General features: G+C 36.3%; 1 protein-coding gene across 2 annotated transcripts in view; it reads left to right on the top strand.

Annotated features, from left to right (window-relative positions):
* Nucleotides 1-25,367, top strand: part of NEK7 (NIMA related kinase 7) — a 141,761-nt gene extending 116,394 nt beyond the window's left edge. For both annotated transcript variants that reach the window (XM_065408926.1, XM_065408927.1), the window contains 3 exons: nucleotides 4,729-4,823; nucleotides 10,187-10,300; nucleotides 17,492-25,367. In XM_065408926.1, coding sequence (XP_065264998.1) covers nucleotides 4,729-4,823; nucleotides 10,187-10,300; nucleotides 17,492-17,602 — 320 coding nt within the window. In that variant the 3' untranslated portion in view covers nucleotides 17,603-25,367. The remainder of the gene's footprint in view (nucleotides 1-4,728; nucleotides 4,824-10,186; nucleotides 10,301-17,491) is intronic.
* Nucleotides 25,368-26,339: the final 972 nt, after the last annotated feature.

Genomic DNA, 26,339 nt, shown 5'->3' with positions numbered 1-26,339 from the left:
CCTCTGTCTATCATGGTGACTAAAATTATATCATTGTTTCCTGGTACTCCCCCATTTGTCTGTCTCTAGCCAACTGCTGCCTCTTGTCTTATACTTAAATTGTAAGCTCCTTGTGGGAGGGACCATCTTTTTGTTCTGTTTGTACAGCGCTTAGCACAGTGGGGTACTGGTCCATGGCTAGGGCTCATAAGTGCTGTGATAATATACAAATAACAACAACTGTGACCTTGAACTTCATTTGAAATACTTTGGGAAGCCAGTGTATGGAGTGAAGGACACGTTTGATGTGCTTATGGTTGCCTTTGTTGCTGAGGAGAAGCGCTGCTGCTTTCTGTTCTAGTTAGAGTTTTGTAAGTTGCACAGGTATATCATGTTGCTCTAGTCCAATTGAGATATGCAGTGAATAACTGAGGCCAGGTCATCATCTGGTGGGATGGAGTCTTACAGCCAACTAGAGATAATGGAAAGCGTTAATCATAGATGCTGCTGTGTGAGAGCACAGTGTCAGCGAGGAATAAAAAAAAAAAGTCCTAAACCGTGGTCTGAATTGACCAGTTGTGGGTGTGTCTCTTCACCCAAAGGAGACGGAAACATGGCTGCAAAATTTTAAAATGCTATCCTCTGCCCTCCAGCATTATCTCTGTCTTACTCAGGTTCAGGTTCAGCCAGCTGAATAGAGTACATAGAAATTGTTCCAATTGTTAATTTCCCTCATTGTTAAAAAATTGTGCCTTTTTCCTAATCTGATTTTGTCTAGCTTCAGCTTCAGTAATTGCATCTTGTTATACTTCTGTCTGCTAGATTGAAGTGCCCTCTATTACCAGATTTCTGTTCCCCATATATGTATTTACAGACTTGAATTGTCACCCCTTAATCTTCTCTTTAATAAGCTAAATAGATTGAGTTCCTTGAGCCTGTTGTTCTAATACGTTTTCCAATCCTTTAATTATTCTCATGGCTCTTCTCTGAAGCCTTTTCAGTTTTGCAACATCCTTTGTGAGTTGTGCACAGCAGAACTGGACATACTATTCAGTAGCGATTGCACCAGAACCAAATACAGAGGTAAAATAGCCTGTCTACTCCTACTCGAAATTCCCGTTTATGCATCCAAGGATTTCATTAGCCCTTTTGGACAGAGCATCAGGGTTTGGAGCTCAAGCTCAGCTGATTAGCCACCATAACCCTCAAATTGTTTTCAGTTACTGCTTCCCAGGATAGACTCCCTCATCCTGTAAGTATGGTCTACAGTCTTTGTTCCTAGATGTATGACTTTACATTTGGCTGTGTTTAAATCTATATTGTTTGGTTGAGCCCAGCTTTGCAAGTGATCCAGATTGCTCTGTGCCAGTGACCTGTCCTCTTCACTATTTACCACTACCCCAATCTTTGTCATCTACAAACATTATCAGTAGTAATTTTGTTAGCTTCCAGGTCATTGACAAAAATGTTAAATAGCGTAGGGCCAAGATCTGATATCGTGGGATGCCAGTAGAAGCACATCCACTTAATGATGATTCTCTGTTTACAGTTATGTTTTGAGACCTTTCAGTTATCCAGTTTTCAAAATGCAGTGTGAAATCAAGTCAAATCCCCTATAGAAGTCTATTACCTTTATCAGCCAAACTGATGTTCTTATCAAAAATAAATATCAAGTTAGTTTGACAAGATCTGTTTTCCAGAAATCCATGTTCATGGGCATTAATTATATTAATTGAGTCCAATATCAGCCATTCCATTATTATTTATTAATAGCAATAGACCGTACTAAAAAGAATTTCCCAATTTTAAAGCTGCATTAACTAAATAGAGCAGTAAACTTACAGATTTTATAATTTTTCAAGTATTGATCTACTTTATGTATTAGATCTTTCTTTTCTAGCATCCAACTCCCTCTTTCTGTTGTTGAAGAAAGTAATGTTTCTTCATAGTGTTATTCATGATGAAAACATCTTTTAAATACAAGAACAATGATTTAGGGAAAAAACATTTTAATTAAACCTATTATTTGTTTACTAGCAGTACACTAGAAAAATCTCAGTATTCTTATGTTTTAGAATATGCTGTATGTTAAATATGTTAAAGTATCAAAATAATGTATCTGTTTTTTCTTTGTGTCATGCTACAAACTGATTTTAAAGGGATATAACTATTTTCAACATCTTTAGGTGGTTTCTGAGAATTCAGTGAGGAAGAATTTATACTATAATAATATCTTGGCTTTGTTTCACTTGTCGGTCATTGGAGGCTTCAGTTTGTATTGCAGTTAAGGTGTTATACTAGGCTAAACTCTGTAAAATGCTAGCATTTGTTCTTCTTTTTCCCCATCATCAATCTTTCACACTCATATCAAACCCCTAATGTATCAGCAGATTTCCCAGAGCTACTGGTTAAAATTACCTTTGCTTTTGGTAAACTATGAACCTTCAAACCTCAGTGTTTTCAGCTGCCCCCTGCGGATTCTGTGAAGCCTCTTTCTGGCACATTTCTCACTGCCAGTTACTTGTTTTATGTTTTAGAGCAACAAAAGCTGTAGATCTGTAACCTGTTAAGAGCCAGATTACTATTAAACTTGTTTTTCATTGTTAAATGAATTGTGCCAACAAAAAGTGCAGCAGAACACTAAATCATGGTATTTATTAATAGGTGCAAAGAGTGAAAGTTTTGAAGGCATTGTTTTCTCTGGAAATCTTGAGCTCAGATATAATTTAACAGTTGTACAAAAAGGATAATAAAAGTATGAAATGTGCTGTTGTGTAATTACAATTTTTAGTTTCCTTTTCTGACAGCTTTTTTTAAATTGGCAAATTTACATGGTATGTTGGAATAAGAAACAATGTCAAACGCATAAGCCATCTGTAAGTATAGATGGCATTATGTCATATGCAGTACTTAGGTTGTCAGAATACCATTAAACTTACATACTGTAAAAATATTGCTCTTGGGAAGTTAGGGTGGGATAACAGTCTAAAAGTTTAAATAAACCATTCTTTTCCCTTCTACTTATTCTTCTGGCTATGTTACTGAATTTGGTGTTTGTAAAACTTCCCCCCACCCCCAACCCTCCCATTCCTATGAAAGAGACCATCCCTTCTTGACCGTCCTTGGTTGTGAGTAAATATGAACATCCTGAGAGGATGGATGGTTTTCTCACAGTACTCTGTCATTTTGAGATGCTCTTTTCTACCCCAACCCACCTATCTTTAAACTCTTGGTCAATTCACAATTGTGATGATTCTGCACTCAGGCCAATGCTGGGAGATAGTTTCTGTAGTTTGAGCTGATACCCTCCTTTTCCGGAAAGTGAGGATGTCTCTTTTTAAACACTTGCAGGGCCAGATCCTCCTTGTGATACAATATATGGCCCACATGTGTCTGCATATCTGAAAAAAGATTTTGTTCTGAGCCTCCACTGATCTAGAATGTAGTTATCAATGCTGTTCCCAAAGTTAGATTTCCATCCTAGACAAAACTATAAATTACCAGCAGGCATGGGCTGATTGTGATGATATGATACCAATATCTCTAATTTTGAGAATTAGAATTTTCACCCTTGGAAATCCTAGAAATATCTTACTCTGTTGCTGAAAAAGTGTGATAATACCTTGGTGAGTCCTCAGCCCTTACAAAATATGTAGTACATTATGATGAGAACAATAAAACAAAAAAGCACACCTTTGGGAATAATTAAACATAAATATTAATTAAATGGCCTTTTCTATAGAAGCGAAACATCTTGCCTTTTCCATATAAAGGCAAATCTTGGTTATCCAAACTTGTGATATCTGCTCCGCTGCCAAAATTCATATAGAGATTTATCTCAACCTCTAGTTCTGAAAGGCAAAAGTAAATGAGATTTTTTTTAATGATTTAGACTCAATAAAACGGGATGAGGTTGTAATCTTTTATTTTTTTTAAAACTAATGTTGCCATTTGTTAGTTAATGTACTGATTTAAGTATTCTTCTAATTCATAAGATATTTAGCTTAAAATAAATTCAATATTTATTAGATTCAGCTCATTCCTATTCAGTACACATTGCTTACCAAGAATAACTACTTGGCCATTCCCAACAAAATTCAAATAAAAATGAGTGAATGTCTTTGTCTCCAGTTGTCAAAGTTTGAATTTATTAATTTACTATTAGTCAAAAAAAAATTGCAGCAGAGTTGGGAATAAAGTAAAAATAAGTTGATAAACCAAAAATTTCCACTGGCTTTATTTTTTGCAACTTTGTTTTTGGTAAATACCTATCAGTCAACCCTGAGGTTTAAAATATTTTTAAAAAGAAGAAATAATTTATTGAAGATTTAAAGTTTTAGAGAATTCTTCCAAATCTCTTTTCAGAGAGTTCAATTTGAAGGGTTTTTTTTGGTTGCTTCAAACAAAAAACAAAAACCACTTTAAAAGTGTTTTACAGGTTTTTTTTTATTACAGAAAAATTAGTGACAATAATTCAAAATAAAACATCTTGATTAAAATAGTAACATTTTTAGCGCCAATATATGTTTATACATGTATATTTGTATGTGTGTTTTCAACTGCTATATATGCATCTTCACATTAAAAATTTTTTATTTTATTGTTATGTATGACTTATATTTATTATCATGCATGATTTATATATAAGATAAGAATAATTTTCCACCCTAAATATTACAGTATTTACAATGGTATAGATTTCAGTATAGCAATATTTTTCATTTAAAAATACTTCTGCGTTTATTGCAGTGGGTACGCCTTATTACATGTCTCCAGAGAGAATACATGAAAATGGATACAACTTCAAATCTGACATCTGGTCTCTAGGCTGTCTGCTATATGAGGTAACATTGATAAATCCAGTAAGCTTAATACATTGATGTGTTTTTGCTTTATTAGATGTATCAGTTTCTGTTCTAGGATTCATCTGTATATTTTGCTTCTTAACGAGATAGCCATTTAGTGAGAAGCTGCTTTTAAGCCAAATATAAGTATAGATAGCTAAATATAAAAATAATGCCATGTGAGCTTTTACAGTAATTTCAAAATATGTTATGATTGACCTGATCAAGACTTGCCTTTTAGTGAACTTTCTAAAAATACATAGATAGTAATTTGTTGAAGACTTTAGGCTTAGTTTGGTAAGGATTATAGTCTTGAATGTCGAATGAAAAGCATTTTTTCCCCCTAAATTTCTCTAAATGTTTTAACAGGCTTTAACAAAATACAACTATGAAAACAATGCATATATGCATTCAGCATATGTAATAGAACTGATTGAGAGTATGTGGTTAATTAAAATAAAAACAATTGAAGTATATTTTTAAACTCAAGTTTCATTTGTTTGCAGTTACCAGAAATCTGACTAACAATAAAGAAATGAGACTACAATGCACACATATGCATCACTTGGTTTAATTTTTATGAGCATAGCTTTTGAAGCAGCAGTTAAAAAAGATTGGCTTACCTTCAGTTTTCTTTGCTTGCAATTACTGAACTTCGATACATTTATTAAGCCCTAAAATATAGACATAAATTAGGTTACGTATAAATACCTGTATATAACATTCGGCAATGAAAAAGTAAAGATGTATGGCAAACTTCCTACAAAATTAATGAGTTTTGCCTTAAGAAAGGCATGCAAGATTGGCCCCTAAATTAACTACATCCTCATACTTTGTAGTGTATCTTTTTACAGATCTACAGAATATAAACTTGTGTTAAATAATGTTTTGAACAAGTACCTTTCCCACTATATAACACAATGATATCTATTTGCAATCCAAACTCACCCCCTTCTTGGAGCTCAGCTTTATTGATAGAGAAATGAACAATAAAAGAACAAAGTTCAGCTAAATACTTCTTTCTAGGCATAGTTGAATCTAGGGTTTCTCCCTTTGGATTCCTTTACCCACACCTAAATCCTCTCTCTCTATATCCAGGTGAGGTAATAAGCCATCTGCTCCATTGAGGGTGTGCTGCACTTCAATTAAAAAACCCGTGGCTGGCCCATGGCAGCTGACTCGGGTTTGCAGGGCTTGGGCTGCGGGGCTGTTTATTTACAGAGTTGATGTTCGGGCTTGAGCTGGAGTCTGGGCTTTATGACCCTGCAAGGTGGGAGGGTCCCAGAGTTCAGGTTCCTGCTACCTCAGCCGGAACATCTACACTGCAGTTAATCAGCCCCTCTCGAGTCAGGTGGCATGAGCCACCTGCGGATGTCTAACTGTAGTGTAGACCTGCCCTGAGTCAGCAGAACTCACTTAACATTTTCCAGCAAGATCAGCATCTCTAACAGCCTATACCACATATGGATGAATTGCCTTCAGTTTTTTATATTAAGTATCTTACACACACACACTTATTAAAACAGTGCCATAAATGTGAATATCTTTATATACACAAATTATATTTCTGCCCCAAAGAACTTGCAATTCTGCATGCAATTATTACTTTCAGTCATGGGGACTATTCACAGTAGTAAGTACTACATCTGGTAGCAAATGTTTGCAGGATTGGCTCTAATTTGAGACTTGATTGTGCGTGGGGATCCCCTAGCATTGATATCTGTGCTCTTGCAGTGTTCCATCCTTGAAATGGATGGGATTCACACAAGAACAAATAGAAACATTAATCTCATTTCAGGATGAGGGCCTTGAGGAGAATGTCTTGATTTTGATGTTATTAATTGCGGGTTTGTTATTTTTAAACTTGGGATTATGTTTATATAGAAACAATAAATGAAACATTCAGTAAGCAGTTAGTGCATAAAATATTTTGTGTTTTTACAGTTAATTTATTTTTTTTTGGATTATAAATTATCAGATAGGAAGAAGCATGACTTGCAGTTCACAAGAATTATTTTCTGAGCTTGTCATTTTGGTATTGTGTACAGTATATTAAATACAGTGTGTGAATTTGGAGTATTTCTTTTTTATTTGGGCTACTTTGAAGTAATTACTTTGAAGTAATTTTAGAAGAACTTAATAGAATAGACAGCAGGACATGTCTTACAGAAATAGAATCTGTATTGCCATCTTTTATGACCAAATAAATACCTACTTGAATATTTTTCCTCAGATGATTTTTAGAATTTCCATATGGCAATAAATTATTTTCAGTGGTTTGAAAAGTTTTACCTGGATGGTACTTAAATATGACATTTAGAGAACAGAACAGTTGTTATATTTCCTATATTCAAATGTATTATATAATTACACTGTATCAAATAATCTTCAAAATATATTTCTAATGGTTAGGCTTTTGAGGCTTTATTTACATTATTGTTAATTCTGCAACATGATAGACATTGCTTTTTTGCTGGTCCTTTGCGTGTATCATTGAAATATTAGGCATTGTAAACTCATGTTAGAACATGTAAATAATTCTTATTTTTGTTCGTTGTTTTTTCAGGTGTGTGTGGGGGGGGAAGGGCGGAAGGTCTTGAGATGCTTTCAAGTTATGGACTAATAATTGGCTTTCTCGAATTTGCGTATCAGTGCAGTTTTCCCCCTAAGCAGATTTCCCCAAATCAAATCCATTCAGTTGTTGATTCTACAAGATAAAACAGGAGACTCAGAGAGACCTAAAAAGAGTTTAATAACTGTTGCATGCTATCTTTTCAGTTCTGCAGTTTTCCTTCTTTTATAAGGGGTGCTGACCCACTTTTAGGCTTGTTGCATGCGCTAATTAAATCACTCATCAAAATAAAGCCATACAGTATTAAAGGTAACTAAATCTCGTTCCCTCTGTCTCTGATAGATGTTTTGTGTATCATTTGCATTTTAAAGTGTTTATTGTATTAATTTCATGGTTCATGCTAATACAGTTTTTTAAATTTCTCCAATTTAGTTAGGAGAAAATTCTGGCTTGTTCATGACCTCTCAATAAAGGTCTAATTGACATTCTATTAAACCTCCTCTCAGTTATGTTTTAATCTGATTTAATATTTAAATTATAGGAAATTAGTTAGATTCTAGTTAATATTGCATTATATTATTTTGTATCCTATCCTACTAAAAGGTTTACTGTTTAATAATAAATATTAACACTGCATAGCTACTAAGGTTTTTGAAAGCATGTTTTAGACTCTGAAAATTAGACTTTCAAATATTCCTGAAAACTCTACCACTGCAGTTTTAATTGATATGCAACAAAGTAGACTTTACTAATTAAAATCAAGATGCTGTGCTTTTGCTACATGGACCTTTACATGGAAAAGTAGGTTTTACACATTTCCTTTTATTGTTCAGCGCAGCAATTGCATCCTTACAGGGTTGTAGGTTGGTGGCTTACGGTTCAAAAAAAAAGAGAGCTGCCACCAGCCCCGAAGACAGACAGTGGGCTTTCGTCCCTCAGCCACCCCCAGAATACTAATCAGGAAAGTCAGACCCTGGAGGTCAGGGAGCAAGTCAATCATTCTAGCGATCGTCTCAGTGTGGAGGATCAAATTAGCCTGAAAAATTCAGCTGCTGGGAGGAGAGGGCGAGCAGCTGTCAGGGGCAGCAGCGAGATGCACTAATGAACCAGATGAATAGTGCAAAAGCTTGAAAATAAAAACAGGACAGTTGACATTTTTCATCTGTCAAAGCAGGAGATGCATGAAAATATAGTATTCCTGTTTTAACTCCTTAGGGGACATTTGGATTTTTTTTAACACTGCAGCATTCAAACAAAAGTACTTTTTAATGAACACCTAGTGTACAAAAATGAGTATCTGTGCATTTATTTAGAATTTCTGCACGTGTATGGATTCTGTGGTTGATTTTTGTTCTTTAGGCCTGCATTTTTAACATTATTTTAAAGATAAAATATGCTGTCATGTAAATCCAGGATTTACCATTATAAGAGTAGTACATTTCTAGAATTATTTTTCTTGGGTGCAATCTTACATTTGTCTTGGAATTGTTAAAAACCAGTATTTTTATTTCAAGTTAATATGAAATTAATATACAAAACTAGATTGGGTTTTATATCAAATATAATGAAAGTATATCAGATTATTTTTTTCTAATTTTTCTTTTCATATTTGTTCCCCATAATATCAGTTATCAACAGTGCTTAGGCCATGAAAGAGTTAAAGTTATATCTGGAGGACCATAAGACAGATGAGAGCCATTTTCAGCTTGTCCTGTCCCTGCTGAAGCTCACTGAGTAGCACAGCATGGACTAGCGTGTTTCACACACACTCTGCATGTCTGGGGAATGTACACATTGTCCTTCCAAAATCAAACTTATTAGCACATGTAGAAAAGGGTGACTGGCTTTGGGGCAGCATTGCGCTCAGAGCAGCATTCGTGCAGCTACGGTTTAAAGATTTAGAAGGTTTTGAACAGAATGCAAAGATTTTAAATGAATTTTTAAGTTAGTAATCCCGCTAACCACAGTATTTGTCTGCACTTTAAATGTCAAGTTATAGTACCGTCTTAAAATAAATGTTAGGTTCACTGATGTCATTTTTAAGTTGCTCATTTCTTTAACAGAGTTCTCCCCAAAAGGTGCTTATGTTTCTTGCTTGCACATGAAAGTTGCACTGATGCTCGCAGATGGAGGATTTTTAAAATCTTTGAGCTACTGCTACAGGATATATCTGTAATACATTGCAAGCTGCCTTTTGAATAGAATATGGCATTCCACATAGAATCTAGACTACATTTTTTTCAAGATTCCTTTCTTTTTTTCAATGTGTTGTATATGAAATAGCATTCTATAGCATTTTCTTAATTTTTAAACTGTAGTTAGGTATCTAAGTGGTGGTCCAAAGCTACTACTGCTATCCAGTATTTAATTGTTGCTTTAGACCATATATTTTCTCCAATTAAATAGGATGTGTAATTGTTTGTTTTCAACGGATCTTGTGAAAGAAATGTCATTGTTTTATTTTGTCTTTTGCATTTGGGACATGGGAGACCTTATATCTTAACAGCATAAACTGTGGCTAATAACTCAATTTTACTTACACTAGATTATGAAGTATAAACCAATTATTACAGTATATGAACTATTATGATCAGTATTGCACCATAGATCTGTCCATTAAGTAAGCACACCGGTTTATATTAACAGTTTTAGAACTGTTGCGTTAGTGCTATAAGCAGAGCAGTCAATCAGAAGTTGGTATGAAATCTTACCATTAAAATAGATTTTTCAGCAAAATGTTCCTTTTAAAAAAAAATCTATGTACATTTAACTATGTAATTTTTTTATACAGATGGCTGCACTGCAGAGTCCCTTCTATGGTGACAAAATGAACTTGTACTCTCTGTGCAAGAAGATAGAACAGTGCGACTATCCACCTCTTCCTTCAGATCACTATTCAGAAGAAGTAAGTCATTTTCCTTTCCATGAGCCAGATCCTCAGCTTATGGAAACTGGCATAATTCTAGTGAAATCAATGGATATACGCCAGTTTATCCCATCTAAGGATCTATCCCATGTGTTTACCTGTGTTGTTAAACTTGCCTAAATGTTAACGTCTATGATGACATTTCTGGTATCCTTTTAAAAAATGATTGGGTTTAATGGTTCAAGGAGCATGTTATTTCCTCCTTAATTTCTTTGACCTGTTAACAAAGGGTCACTCATTCTCTATATTATGTGATGAATTTAAAAAAAAATTACTCACAAATATGATTGACACAGTTGACTTTTCCAGAATACACGATACATACTCCGTGTCGTAGTGGGATTGAACCTTATATCTATATTATATGTTTCTAAAAGTACAGTTATAGAAAATGGCTCTCATCTGTCTTATGTGGCACAATAAATTGGTGAACTAGCCTTTCTTTAGAGATTTCGATAACAATAAATGTGGATTAAGTTGCTAGTAAAAATGAGTTTTGGTCCCCACCTGATCCCAATTTATCCCTATTACAAATTTTACCACACAATTTGGCACAGATGACACTCTTCAAAAGAGAGTGGCCAATGCCTGTAGTAAGAGGGGATTTTCAAGTTAGGATTGGAGAAGCATACCAAGAATATGCCCCCACAATGGCTGGCTCAAGCCAACGCTAATCGTTTTTCACTAGCATCAGTGCACCACTTTTTGTTTTGTTTTGTTTTGTTTTTTTAAAAGGCAGTAAAATAAAAGGAAAGCAAAAGGAGAGGGCAAAATAAATGCAAATATTTTTTCTAAACCATCATGACCTCACATGAGAAAAAAATAAATGTGTATATGTTAATGGACTGAAATTCCAGTATTGAAATACTTTCCCACTTTGAAACAAATGGAGCAAAGTGATAAAAACTGCAAACCAGAGAAGAGGTATTAGCAACTAATTCTAATTTAATTCAGTCTCCATGAATTAAAATTGTGTTGAAAATGGATATAAACACTACATCTGAAATGTTTTTAATAAACATAAAGCTTTGTGCTACTTTGCCTAAGGAATGGAAGTTGTAATTCTGCACCATGAATCTATTGTTTTCAAAGACAGGGACTATTAATAAAAGATTGCTGTCCGGTTTCTCTTTGTTTTGTCATATTTATGGGGAAAATTTTTTTCCTCTGTGAATAAAATTGGACTTAAAAAAGGTAATTAGAATGCCTTTACAAAGGATGTAATGGTGATCTATCCTTTATGTAGTTTATGCAGTATGTCTCTGGCTTTCCAATTAATTGTTTTACATTGGCCATTTTTAATTATTATTTTTTGTAGGATACAAATATGGCAGTTCATATAACCAACTTCAGAACGGGAGGTCTAGAAATACAGTAGGGTGTGAACAGTAATGCAAAATGATAGCAAAAATGTCAGGGGCCGTTCTTTGTTGTGTCATTCATGCTGTCTTCCTTTTTCCATGAAGCGCATGAATATTTCACATATCGGCATCCTCATCCTCTATTCTTCTTGACTAATTTTCAGACTGTCTGAATTTGCATTTCACATGGTAGCTGATTAGGAGATGCCGAGTGCAGCAGTGAAGCCTCAGCAGGCGGTTACCATGGTGACCTTCAGCAGGATTTTAATGATGATACCACTAGTGATTCGTTGAAGTCGGCCTGCCTGCAGGGCTACTTCACTGCAGCTAAGTGTGAAGTTGGATATGCGGATTCTCAGCTAAGGGGCAAATATCAAAGTCTGGCCCAGATAGAAGGTCTTAGAGTGGGAAAGGGAAATAGATTCCACCTTTTACTTACTCTGTATAGTTTCCAGTTTTGAAAAGCGATACAAAGCAAAACATGTTATATTTTCCTCATTACAAAATAGATGTGCTCACGCACACAGGATAAATCAGTTGTTTTTAAAATCATTTGGAGTACTAGTGTTTTGTGACAAACTAAAAGAGCAAGAGCTACAATACCCTTTATAAATATAGGAAATAATTACTTAACAAAAGGAGTGAAATATATATAAAGTATTAAGAGACTGTAATAATGTTACTTTGATCTATTGTGACATAAAGAATCCTGCCTAGTATAAAAACCTTTGAAAAATTGCTATGTTAGTAAATGACTTTTTTTCTTAAAAATGTAGCTTTTATTGTGAATGAAAATACTGTGCAGACTTGGAACTACTAAAGAAGAAACAAACAGACTAAGTGTTATCTGTCAGTTTATGGTGATGTCCTTTTCTTCTGCACTAGAAAATTTAGACCTCGGACTTTTATCCAGGTTGGAAGTGTACTCAGTTGAGCAGTAAAGTTTAGAGATTACTGAACTCCTGAAACCCACTTGAATGCCTGATATTCTGTAAAGAATAATTTGATAAAAGAATAAATTCACTCTCAAACAGAAGTGTAAACACTGTAGTTACAAAATGTAAGAAATGTTAAAATACATTTCCTGTACGCTAATTTTAATTAGTTCTGAGATAAAACTGGCATTTAAAATTGAACTAACTTATTATAAGGCTCATTTTTATTTTAATGATCAGCATCTGTATTATGAGATCATAGCTTCATATGAAGTTATCCAAAGATACACATGGTAGATTTTCACTTTTGTATATTTGTCCACATTTCTCATAGCTGTAAAGTGCTGACCAATAAAATTGCAGTAGAAGTTGTGACATATTGCCCAAGCAGTGAATCACAAATCAAGATTTTCAAATGACTAGTAACTTTGGGTATCACAATTTTTGGGTCTCCAACTATTGGAATACCTTAAAAATGTTTTATTTTTCTGGCAGTGGGGTCCATTGTGAAAATGAGGCTCCTTCATGGTGCCTCCAGTTGGACAACCAGAATCACTAACCATTGTTAAAATCATGGCCACAGCATCTAGCACAAAGCATTGCTTTGTGTGTTGGGGAGTGGAGAAGAACTTTATATCCTGATTTAGGTCCCTTTGTGATTTCTCAAGAGTACATGACCAGCAATCCTAACTGATAGGGATTCCATACACTCCTCAGTGATGCCCAAGCAGTATTTAAGCTGAAAAAAAGCCAGCAGATCCAGAGTTGCAGTATTCTCTGCTAGTTTTCTTGCCTGCACTGAGAGATGAATCAGCAAGAATATCTCCTGCTCTGAACAAGAATAATTTTTTCCAATTTAAAACTGGAGTCTTTACCAAAATTTCAGGTTTTCAGTGCAAAGTTCTTCCCTGTCATAGTTTTAAGTCTTTTTTTTCTGACTTGAGGGACATTTATTTATTTGGTGGCTGACAAACCTGTTAAAGCTTAAGAAATATGTGCTACTGCTCCCTGTCAGGCTAAGCTCCAGGCTAAAGGCAGTGACTGTGCTAAGTCCACAGAGGAAGTTAAGCAGCATAATCAGCCAAAGAAGGATGCAGTGAGGAGATGCAACAGGAGGTCCCTCCAGTTCAGTCACAGCCGTGTCTGCCTTCAGCATAGAGCCTGATGGCCATCCAATGCCTTACAGGACAACATTGCTATCCCTGCAGTATAGCCTGCTGACATTAAAATCCTAGGCTTTATTCCCAGGGTTTGTCAATGTCTGCTGTTCATCCATAGTTTTATGAGAACCAGAGGGCCTGACAGAGGCTTCCTGTAATTATTGAAATAGATACTCCTGGCAGTGGGAAAAGGAGCCAGAATCCTACATCAGGCAATCTAGCAACAACTGTCTCCTTTCCTGTCACAAAAGATCGGTATAACAATTCTTATGTTCCTGTGTTTACAAAATGTTTCATGGTCATAGCATTTTTCTGGTGCAGGATGAAAGTGAATATTTTACTTTTTCCACATGATTGGTTATTCAAGGATGACACTGAGCAAGAATTCCAAGAATCAGTGTGTGCCACCATCATGATGTTGGGCACTTATCATGAACCCTGGTGACTCCACAGTCCCAGTTTGTTCTTTAAAGTACTGATGAACCCTATTAGACTCAGCTCAACTCTGAACTTTTCTGGCCCAGGACAGGTTCTTGCACATTCTTGCTGTGTCAGAAAAGATTTGTCAGATCCAGCAATTATGAGCAAGGATCAAGCTGTAGATACAGACTCTTGACCCAAAGAAGTGTTGTTGTGGTATCCATAATATGGCTTCATATAAGGCAATCTCAGTGGGCCCACAGTTTATCATTGATCTCAAGGCACCTGGACTCATGCACTTTCAATATAAATAACTCTTACATATACTGACTTGCTGGTGGCCCAGGGCTCCGAACCACATTCCTCCGAACCACACTGCAGTAGCCACAAGTGTATTCTGGCTAGGATGTGGGGAATACATACAAAGGAGCTTTGAATAAAAGGGACATGGTCTCTTCGAGAAGCCTCCTTACAAACATTTTCTAGAAATGAGGCAATTCTTTTATACACTGAAAAGTTCCAGAGATATGAAATTGCAAAAGGTGGACAATCAGGACACCACATTTCACATATATTTGAAAATACTTACAAACAATTGTGGCTATAAAGGATGGTTAGGGCTAAAAATATAGCTGATTAGTGGTGCCATTTTGCCCATTGGTGGTCCTTAGGAGTGAATCTCCATGTCCACTTCTGAAGCTTTGTACTATTACATAATATGTGGTGTGTTAACAGTAGTAATTTCACAGGAAGATGTCATTGCAATTGTACCAAGATTCTGGGGCTGAAATATGCACTTTCAGCTAGATAGAAGTTCAGCTTGCTTAAGAAATTAATAAAAATATCACTAAGTCAAGCAGGGATTATGAATCGGTGGGGGAAAACTTTACCATCCTTTTGTTAGCTTTTGAGATAAACACCTCCATGCATAGTCAGCAGCATGAAAGAAGGATAGAGTGACCTTCCTGAGCAAGGCTCCCTACCCTTTTCATATTTAAATCTCCCTTGAAGACAAACTTCTGTTATGTTGCCTATAGTGAGTTTACTTGACATATATTAAATGAAAAAGAATAAAAGAACATGATGTTTTTCATTTCCCTACTCATAGCTATATATGCCCCAATCCTTCAAGGACTTAAGCATGACTTTATGCACTATGAGAAGTCCTATCGACATCTCACAGGGTGAATTAAGCATATTTGTAAATTTTTGCAGGATCAGGGCCATATTTTGTAAGAGATTACATTTAATATCTTTATATTTTTCTTACAAATGGGGTTTACTTACAGGGTTCTTTTTGCAGGGCCGGGGCCTCAATTCCTCTGTAGTTCTCTTCCTGTTGGTCTTGTATGCTGGCTGAGCTGCTCTGCATTTGGCCTGGTTAATTTGCCGATCTACCTGCCCGGTAGCTCATGATATGTTCCTCCTATTTATTCCATGTGGGATTTTAGACTCTTTTCTTGTATTTTTTGCATTGCAGAAAGGCAACTTTTTATGATTAAAAAATAGACTTATATTTTATGAACTTCAGTATCCCCCCTCCGGCCCCCTCACCCCCAAATGATTTAGCCCAATTGTTCTCTTTTGTTAACGGAACAGAGCTCTGAATATTGGCCGCGAGAAGCGGTACAATTTCTTTTAAATTCCCATGATTAGTATAGTCGAAGTGTCTGTGTATTTAAAAGAGAATATTACCAAATTTACTGCAATTAATTTTTGTTAAAAGAATCCTCTCTAATCTTTAAATGGACCACTACATAGTCAACACTAACTTAAATGTGTCTCCCCAAAATACATTGCATTTAACAAAATATTGAAATTCTCCTTGTCAAAGTGAAATTAGCTTTCTGGATACTGTGTAGGTGTCATCAAATAAAAAAAAAATTACCGTACATAGATGTGACATTAAGTTTGAAAATTTAAGTGTCCAGAACTCAGAAAATGTAAACATTAAGTGCAATATTGTTAAGTTAGTGCTTGAATTTTCTGACTCCTGTGCATTTAGTTCATATAATTTAACATCCTTTTGGGAAAAAGAACAGGAGTACTTGTGGCACCTTAGAGACTAACACATTTATTAGAGCATAAGCTTTCGTGGGCTACAGCCCACTTCTTCGGATGCAAATCTTTTGGGGGTTTTTTAAAGAGATTTGTGGCCAATGCATTTATTGTGCCACTGCTGTATGAAAGCATATTTGAATATGCAGTTTATCATGCCTTTGAATAATCATGAGGGTGAAGGAGCCACTGTTCTTGGTGCCCGGCAGAGGTTCCAGAAGGCTGTATTTGGTGCAGTAATCACAACTATAGTTTTACAGTAATTGTACTTGCATATTTTGTATACAAGTACTTCTGATGGTATGGATGCCTTGGAGGATTTGACAAAATGTCAGGGAGGATCAAAAATTTGTGACTGTGGTAAGGAGATTCAGGAGGGTTTGACACAGTGATTTAAGAGAAAAGTATAGGAGGAATTTTGTATCTGGTAATTGCTGGTAAGGGCTGGTATTCTAATAAGCAATCTCTAGGGAAGCAGGTTCTAGAGTGCAGACTGCCTTGGAGAATATGCAAAATTTGAAATAGATGACAAATTTGCTCCATCTGAAAGGTCAGTAGACTGACTGGATACCTTCTAATGTCACTGAAAGGAACTGGGGAGGGAAGAAGAATCCTAACCATTTTCCACCTTCCAAATAGCAACAGGGAGTACCTAGAAGTTCCAGTAGCCTTTCTCCTGTATCCCAGGCCATCTATTTCTAAATTTGTGGACTCTGAGGGGCTCAGTGGACTCTGGGGCTTGTCATATTAGAGATGTGTGTGCTCCCAGATAGAGGCATGCTGTCTGCAAGTTGTGCACTTAATTCAATACGAAAAAAATAGAACCTAAGCTAAAGGCCTTTGAAGTGTTCATTTCATGACAAACTTTCCGTATAGATCTACGTGTGACTCAATTTCAGCATTTTAGAATATAAGGCCTCAAACAATACACACAAGTCACACTATTGAATTCAGATAAATAGTTTATACATACATGTAGTCTTATTTTGAAGTTACTTATGTATGCACCGGATAGGGGCCTAAATCTGGTATTCACTTTCCCTGAGGAAGTACAATGAAATGTCATAAAAGTGAAATGATTACTTGGGGTATAGAGTAAATCTGAATGCAGTCCTACCACACTTCCACAGTTTCAGCCACTCTTACTTAATTTAAGAACTTGAGAAAGCACTACTAACACTTGTCAACTGGTATTATTTATTGGCTTTCTTATACATTATTGTTTTCCTTTTCTAGCTGCGACAATTAGTTAACATATGCATCAACCCGGATCCAGAGAGGCGACCAGACATAGCCTATGTCTATGATGTAGCGAAACGTATGCATGCACACACTGCAAGCAGCTAAATAGACAAAAGATCATGAAGAAAAGAACCAGAAATTTTCAAGTATTTTTGTGCAAATCCTCCCACCCCTTTTTCATCTGTGTTACATAAATGTAGTTATTCAGAACAGACTGATCTGCTTTGAATTGTGAACCAGTTTACACACAAGCTTCCTGAGGTGTTTTTTTTACCAATTTGTAGTTTAAAAATATAGGTTTAAATGGTAAATAAAAAACAGATTTAAAATGTAAAGTATACAATGGAAAATAGTGGTTCCTGACAGCTTTAAAAATAGTGATTTCAAATGTATTTTCAAATGTATTTTGTTAATAACAAAATTGTAATCAGTTGGGAGTTCAATTCTAAAACATCATAGCACTGCAGTTTTGCACAATATGGATATTTGGCTTATTACCTAGAAACAAAATGTTTGAATCTTTCTCACTTTTTCTAACTTATGGAAGTTATGAATCAACACAATTAATGAGTTTATTTTAATTTTTGTTCTACAAGGGAAATAATTGTAAGAGAATTGTTTTCTATTTTATAATGAGTTGTACGTAGTTTGCAGTCCATCTTCTCAAGATAAGTGAAGATGGAAACCATCTGATTAGCTGTTTTGATGAAATGGCAACTGTTAAATGTGAAAAAAAGTTTTTTGGCAAAATTGTGAGACACTCAAAAATCTCTGTAACTTGTCCCTTTTCTTTGTGTTATTGTGGCTTAAATGAACCCAGAAAATTGGCTTTAAGGATTTGGTTTGGCTAGGTTAAACCCCATACTTGCAATTTGATTGGTATGGCTTGACCTACATACCTGTGCAGCACTTCGTTGACTTCAGTGGGTCTGTGCACAGTCAGATCCTAAAACCCTTGCAGCTTCCTGTTGTGGTAAATGGGGTTCGTCTGCACAGGCACATGACTGTCTGAACAGGCCTGTTTGAAGGATGAGGGCCTTAAGTTACAACTCCCTAGGGATTTCTGTTTGTGGTGGTGTTTCTAGATTTTGTTTTAAAACCCTTTGGGTGACCTTATACTACTATATTTTGAATTCCTTCTAAAAATACTTTTTTAATCCAATGCCTATTGCCCAAAATACAACTGTGCACTGTAATATTTTCATAAAATACCGGGTTTTGTTATCTACCCTATCTTTTTATATGCTGAAAAAGTTACTTTAGCTTTTGTATTTAAAGAAAAAAAATCAGTGCTGCTTTATTTGTGCAATCAGTATATTTGTTGATTATACTTTAAAATGGTATCATTTCACCAATATTTTATCTGAGTTCGAAAGTAAGTTCAAAATATGTTGGTTACACTTATATTGGTCATTGTGTATGCATGAATGATTTATTTTATTTGGAAGTGAAAGTAAGTACACACCAATACATTGTACCTATAAATGCTGATGAAAATTGAGGTCTTAATTTCTCAGAATTTCAAGACCATATTTTTAAACAAACACATAAAGCTGTCAAAGTGGTTCATTGCTGCCAGGTTGACAATGAGAATTTTATTGATACCAGCTTTATTGTTGAGATGTAGTTAATTTAAATCTTTTTTGATACAAAAAGTCAGGAAAAAGTAAAAATTCAATACTTACATGTAAATATTGGATCTGTATACATGAAGTTCACGATGCAATCAACATTTATAACTGTTGTTTTTCCACATTTCCTTTATTAAACAAGTTTGCTTAGATAGTAAAATGAACACTGTGCAGCAATAGTTCTGTTTCTTTGATAGGAACCTTCATTTGATTTGACATAATTCATAAACAATAAGAACCCAGCTATGGATTTATAGACAAGTTTCAACACATAGAAAAGTTTTTAAATGTTAAGAAATGACATCCTATTGAAAACTATTTGTTTTCAAAAATGCAGTATTTTTTTTTATACATCTGGAACAGATCCCTCAGCTGCTTGAAATTGGTGTAGCTGCATTGATTTAAATCAGCTGAGAATCTGTGCTATGATTTAATGACAAAGCTGCTTTGTTGTAGGATGAATCCTTGGTTTTTCATCTAGCTGTTGTGTGTGTATTGAATGTAATCTTTGGGGGCTTCATTGAGACTACTACGATGAGTAAAAATAGTCATCTGTAAATGTTGGCAGGATTGGGCCCACGTTTTGCCTATCTCTGTCTGGCAACCTTTACACTGAGCTTCCATTGAATATATCAATTAATTTACTAGTTCTTGGTGACTATTATGTTCCATAAGATTTGAAATTAAATGAAATAGTTTGTATTAAAACAGGGAACAGAGTAGTATTTGCTTGACCACCAGCAATAGCTGTTAGTATGCAAAATTATTCAAGTCATTCTTTTAATCTGTTCTGTTTCTGATAAACAACATTTACAAGGATTGAAAAAATTGTACACAGTGAAGTTATTTCTATAAGATAGTCTATTTATTTTAACCTCTATTTAGGTCAAATATGCACATCACTTTTCCTGAAGAAACTAATATTTTAGGCAAAAATTATTTCTGGAAGGCTGTACGGTAAGAAAATTACGGGAATAGTTGAGTTAGAAAATGCACCTAAAAATGCTAAGGCTTTTTTTAAAAAAATTGATGATTTAACCTTATGTTGAGTAAAATAAGTAATTCTTATTTTAAAAGCATTAAAATAATGGTATAGAGATGATTCAGTTAAATCTTAGGTGTTGCAAACCTAAATGAAGATGAAAATGCTGGGCAGCCTAGTGTCATATATTGAAGTTTACAAAGAGTAAATGAAGTTTACCCCTGTTTAAGGGTCAGGTTCTACAACTTACTCACACTAAATAGTACTTAATGTAAATACATAGAACTACCATGTAAGTAAAGACTGTAGAATCTATCCCTTAATAAAGTGCCTGACAGCATATAAGAATTATAAATATAGTAATAATTATTACAACCATTTCTTGAATGCCTTACCATTTAAATAGCTTCTATTACAAAACACCATTCTAGTTACCACATACTGTAGGTATTATTAACATTTACCATGATATTTATTTTACCAGTTGCATTAAATGCTTTTCCTTTTAAATGAGTATTATATTATAACCAAAAATGTGTAATTATTCTCTGCCTTATATTTCAATAGTACTGTAATATTATTGTCTTCCTTTGTGAAATATGTATTTTGTTGTGCTTTGAACACCCTTGCTGAGAAGTCTGCTCTTGGTCTTAAACTACTTTGCTGTACAATATTCTAATATAATAAAACATGCAAAAATTAAATATAATGTAAAAATCATAGCACTTCCATGATAGTTTCTGGAGCCTTTCCTGTTACAGATAGGTAACATCTAGTAATATACATATCTTGTGAATAATCTATTACTGCCAGTAATTGATTATAGGTGAGAGTTATTGAATGGTGCAAGAGAAAGTTGTAAAATCTTTATAACATATATCAAAAGTGCAGAAAATATTACAGCAGGCATGTTCATGATTGCACAAATGTAATGCTTTTAGTAGGTAACCTTAAAAGAGTATTTTTAAATTAAAATGAGGGTATATCTGAAAATCATAAAAATAAGTATATATATCATAAAAAAGCATGAAAGCCCCAATCCTGCAAGCTACTGCATGTGGGTGGACCCTTCTGCCTTCATGGAGTTCCATTGATTTCAGTGGGCTGCTTGTGCACACAGGTTGAGTAAATAGTAACTTCTGTACAGTGTATGCAAATGACTTCTGTTTATTCAACATACCAATTAGACCTTTAACTTCCACTGTTCTGTATTGCAAATTACTGTGCTTTATTTCTTTTCTGTACAGTTCAGTTGTTCAGATAGTAATAAGATTAGTAGTCTGATCATTTGAGTGTTTCTTTTTAATGGATAGGAATTTTACAAAATATGGCAGATGTATAAAAAAAATTAAGTGTCTGAGAAGGCTTGTGTTTCATTAATGTACTAAAGCCCTAAAAGGTAAAAGACTTGGTAGCTGCTTGAAAGTGGGGGAGATCGTGGTACTGCCTGTGCCCAGTGTGGTTTTCTGCAGCAATCCCCTTTCTGCAAAGTATTGTTGTATTAGGGTCAAGGCAAAAAAAAGAAAAAAGGCGAGGGTGCTGAGTGGAGAGTACTGTGATTTACAGAGCTGGGTTAGCGGGCTCTGGAAGTGAATTCAGGAAGGCTCATAATTTACTAGTTGAACTTGAGTGTATCTGTCAGAAAAGCATCCAATTTTGATTTAAAAATTGCCAGTGATGGAGTATCCACCAGGATCCTTGTTAAATTGTTCAAATGGTTAATTACTGTCTCAGTTAAAACTTTACACCTTATTTCTAGTCTGAATTTGTCTAGTTTCAACTTCCACCCATTGGATTTTGTTAAACCTTTGTCTGGTAGATTAAAGAGCCCTCTTTTATCAATTTCTGTTCCCCCATAGGTCCTTATACACTGTGATTAAATGACCCCTTAATGTTCTCTGTGATAAATTAAATAGATGGAACTCGTTTAGAGTGAGGGGACTGTAAGTTCTTGAAATGTGGGGACTGGTGCTAGTTTGGGAGATAGGCTTCTGGGTGGTCAATTTTAGATCACTGATCTCTCCATTACTTGTAACTCTCGTATAACAATCAGTATCCTAGGCCAATCCAACCACTTCTAATCCCTATATCTAATCAGTGAGGAAGTTTCATATTCCTAAACTCCAATCTTTGTGGGTTTGTCAATGAGCCCAAATGTGTGGCTGCCCAAACCTTGCTTCCAGATCACCCTGCAAAGCTGAGATCCTGTATTTAAAAAACAAAACAAAAGCAAACAAAAAATGGGGTGGGGGAGAACAGGAGGACATAAAGGCACACTGGCTATTCACAATGGTTTACTTTTTATTTATTATAGATTTTGAACATGCAGTAAGTATGGATCTCCCAAACCTCAATCTGGGCCCTTCCCTGAACCATGTCCTACTTCCCTTTTGCCTGTTCCCTTTTATGCTCATCCCTGAGGTACTACTGCAAATATTATTCTACTCCCTCCCACTCCCCGCATTCCCCTTGGTTTCATATCTCCTGCTTCCTCCTGAAGTCTGGCACAATCTCCAAAAATATTACTGTGATCATTATCTGCCACTCTTTCTGTCTCCTTGGACTCAATGAGACATGGCTTTCTGCTGACGACTTCGCTTCTCCTCTCACCCTTCTCCAAACAGAGACATGGGTGGCCCCAGACTCCATCTTTCATCCTGTTGTCTCTTCCAACCCCTGCTTGTTTTGAAGTCCACTACATCTAGTTCTTCTCTCCATATCCCTCCAAGTGGCCAATATCTGTTGCATCCCTAGCTAATCCTGGTTTCTCCATGACTTTGCTAAACTCTCTTCCTTCCTGACTCCTCAATCTCTACTCTCATCCTGGGAAATTTCTATTTTCATATTGATAACCAGTCTGACTCCACTCTCTGTTACTTCCTTTGTCTAACCACTTTCTTTGATTTTTAGCTTTGGACAGACTTTCTCACTGTCCCAATCACTCCTGTGACCTTGTCTTTACTAAATTCTGTTCTCTTTATTATCTCATTTCTGAATTCCTTCTCTCTGATCACCACCTGCTCTCTTTCAGCATCTCTGTCTTCATCTCTCCTCTACTCTGTCACTCACCTCTTTTGTGATCACCGGTCTATTAACCTTTCTGACATCTCTACTACTCTCAGCCCCCTCCTTTGCTCCTTGACCTCCCTCCGGTCGACTTAGTGATCTATTTTCATCTGTAACTTCTCTTCTACATGTGGCTACTTAAGTGCTTTCTTGCACCACTCTGTTTGCCCATATGCTCTCCAGACTTTCTCTCCCCCACATTCACTACCTCCATTCCTGGTTCTGCACTTCTGAGCACCCGTGGAGAACGTGTCAGGACTTTACCAACTTTGTCCACTGCAAGTTCGTTCATTCTTCACTTAGATCTGCCATATTTTTTTCTGGGCTCCTTTATTTCTCCTTCTATAGAGACTTATACCGCCAATGCTCTCCCATTCTTTTCTATATTCAGTTTCTTCCTTAAATCTTCCACTTTTCCCCTGCAACAAATACCCTCTAATCCTTCTCTGTCCAAAATCTAGTCACCCTCTTCACAAATAAATGACATTACCGGGCAAAATGTCTTCTCTGCTTTTCCCTTGAATTCTTTCACCTACTCCTTCACTCCAGTTTTTGAGTCTAAGGCTATGTCTACACTATCGTGTTAAGTCACCCTAAGTTACGCTACTCCAGCTACGTGAATAATGTAGCTGGAGACGACATAGCTTAGGTCAACTTACTGCGGTGTCTACACCACGCTGGGTCAATGGGATACTCTCTCCCATCGATTTATCTTACTCCTCTCATTCCTGGTGGAGTACCGGAGTCAACCGGAGAGGGCTCAGCCATCGATTTAGCGGGTCTTCACTAGACCTGTTAAATTGACCCCCTGAGTGTTGATCACAGCAGCGTTGATCCCACGGTAGTGTAGACATGGCCTGAGGTAGCTCTTCTACTAACCTATCAATCTGCTCTATTTACCTCATATCTTCACTTAGGTAATTGTCATTTGTCCCCCCCACCCTTCATTTATCTTTCCCTTACCTTTTGCCCTCTCTCATATGATTCATTTTCCTTCACATACAAACATTTCCCCTATTTTGGGGAATATTTTTCCCCATAATTCCACTTGATTCTCTATCTTCTCTTCCACTTCTTTCTCTCATCCACTTTTTTTTTGTTTGACAGCTCATATTTGTCTCTAGCTTTCCCCCCTCTGTTCATCCATTTTCATGATTTTGACTTAACATTTTAATGTGGGAGCCCCAAAAACTACCACTCTCCCCTGATCTCTTTCGAGTTCTGCATCTCAAGCAGACTCCGTGACAGCTCTAGGATGTCCAGCCACCATCTCAAACTTATTCATTCCAAAATTGAATTTCTTTCCTCCTAACCCTGTCAACACTTTCTGTCTCCTTGGGCCACAACCTTGGTATCATCTCTGATTCTTCTCTTGTCCCACTGCCCAATAGTCTATTACCTTGTCCTCTTCAGTAACATTACACTCCACTCTCTCTTCACTATCCAGGCTTGAAGACCCTGTCCAGGCCTTATTGTAACGTCTTTATATGTGATTTGGTTCCTTTCTCCTACTTCCAATATATCCAAAATGCCATAGCTGAAGTACAGTCCTGGAACCTTAACGTTTCTCCAGCTCTGAAGGGGGAATTCCATTGGGTTCCTGTAAAAACCTCCCTTTCTGCAGAATTGGTGGCATTTTAAGAGTACAAGGCTATAACTCCCCAAATCCTCCTTGCATCTTTTTGTTTTACTGTTCTATCTGCTTCAAATTCAGGCTTTTTGTTCTACGTATCCTTACCCTATGTAGCCTTATGATTTTGTTCCACCTTATTTTCTCCTGCACACCCTCTTGCTTGCTATGTTCTTCTTGTCTTAGGGTCTTGATTTCAGTGGGACTACTCATGCTGAAAATGAGAATGTGCTTCTGTGCTTTGTTCGATCAGTGCAGAATGTTCAGCATCTTGCAGGATGCACCCGTTAGTGCTTCAATTTTCTTTCTCCCATTCTTATCCCTGCTCCTTCTACTATGCAATTCCCTGTGCCTAGAATAGTTTCCCCAAAGATCTCTTTCCTTCAAGTTCCTTTTTAAAGCCCACCCTTTCCACTCCTGTTTCCTTGAGTATTCACTACCCTCTTACTTACCTGAACTGTTGTTCCTTCCTTTCTCTTGTATTTATCATGTCTAACTTAGAGTGAAAGCTCTTCAGGGCAGAGAGTGTAAAACACTCTGTAAACTTATGGTGCTGTATGTCACTTCTAATAATTATAATATCTGTCTTTTGGCATTCAAGAGTAGTCACATCTTTTCCTGCGTTCTGCAGTGCCTGAGAGCAACGGGCACAGAATGTGTTACTGCTCTTCACCAAAACCAAGAGGTTGTTTTTTGAGGGCATAATATGGAGCTGAGTTTCAGATTTTGCTTATTTCGGTATGTGTATATACAATGAATAAATTGCCCCCTTCCCTCAGTAGTATCCATTTGTACCAGAAGATTTTCTTACAGTGGATCAGTTAACTATTAGACCAAAGAATGTTTTCATATACCTTCAGTTTTTTACTTGTCTGCAACCAAGAAGAGTTTTATAAGATTACCTGCCAATTCTGAATTCATTTTTCTAAAACTGGTTTGTAGGTCTATAGGCCTATTAGCAATCCTGTTTCACATCAGGAAATGAAAGGCTAAGGCAAATTCTGTCTGCCACTATGGAGGCATAAAGGGGCCTCAGACAGAACAGAAACAGCCCCCAGATAATGGCCCAAGTACAGTGGCATGAGTGTCCCTGCAGCATTCTCTCTCACACCCCACCCCACCCCACCCCCCCGCAACACACCGTGTAGGGCAGCTGTTCCCAAACTTTTTGCTGGCACAACCTCATTTTTATGAATTACTTCCTTCCGGGACCCCAGATAGCATCAAGGATGCCATTTTGAAGACCAAAATGGCGTTCTCACAGCGTGACCTCATGTCACTGTATGGAGGATGCGACTTTGTAGAGAAAAATGGTGTCCGCTGCACAGCATGACTTGCATGCACGGTATGTGTGAGGCCACACCACGTGGAGCATGCCATTTTGCTCTTCAAAATGTCCTCCGCACAGTCATGCTGCTAAAATGCACGCTAGGGATTGCTGCGACCCCATCTACTGATGCATGATTCCATTTAGGGTTGCAACCCACAGTTTGGGAACCACTGGTGTAGGGGCATCCCAGGGACGTGAGAGGA

The sequence above is a fragment of the Emys orbicularis genome, chromosome 8 (genome assembly GCF_028017835.1).
Source record: "Emys orbicularis isolate rEmyOrb1 chromosome 8, rEmyOrb1.hap1, whole genome shotgun sequence".
NCBI classification, from domain to species: domain Eukaryota; kingdom Metazoa; phylum Chordata; order Testudines; family Emydidae; genus Emys; species Emys orbicularis.
This window is presented reverse-complemented; position numbering and strand designations above follow the sequence as displayed.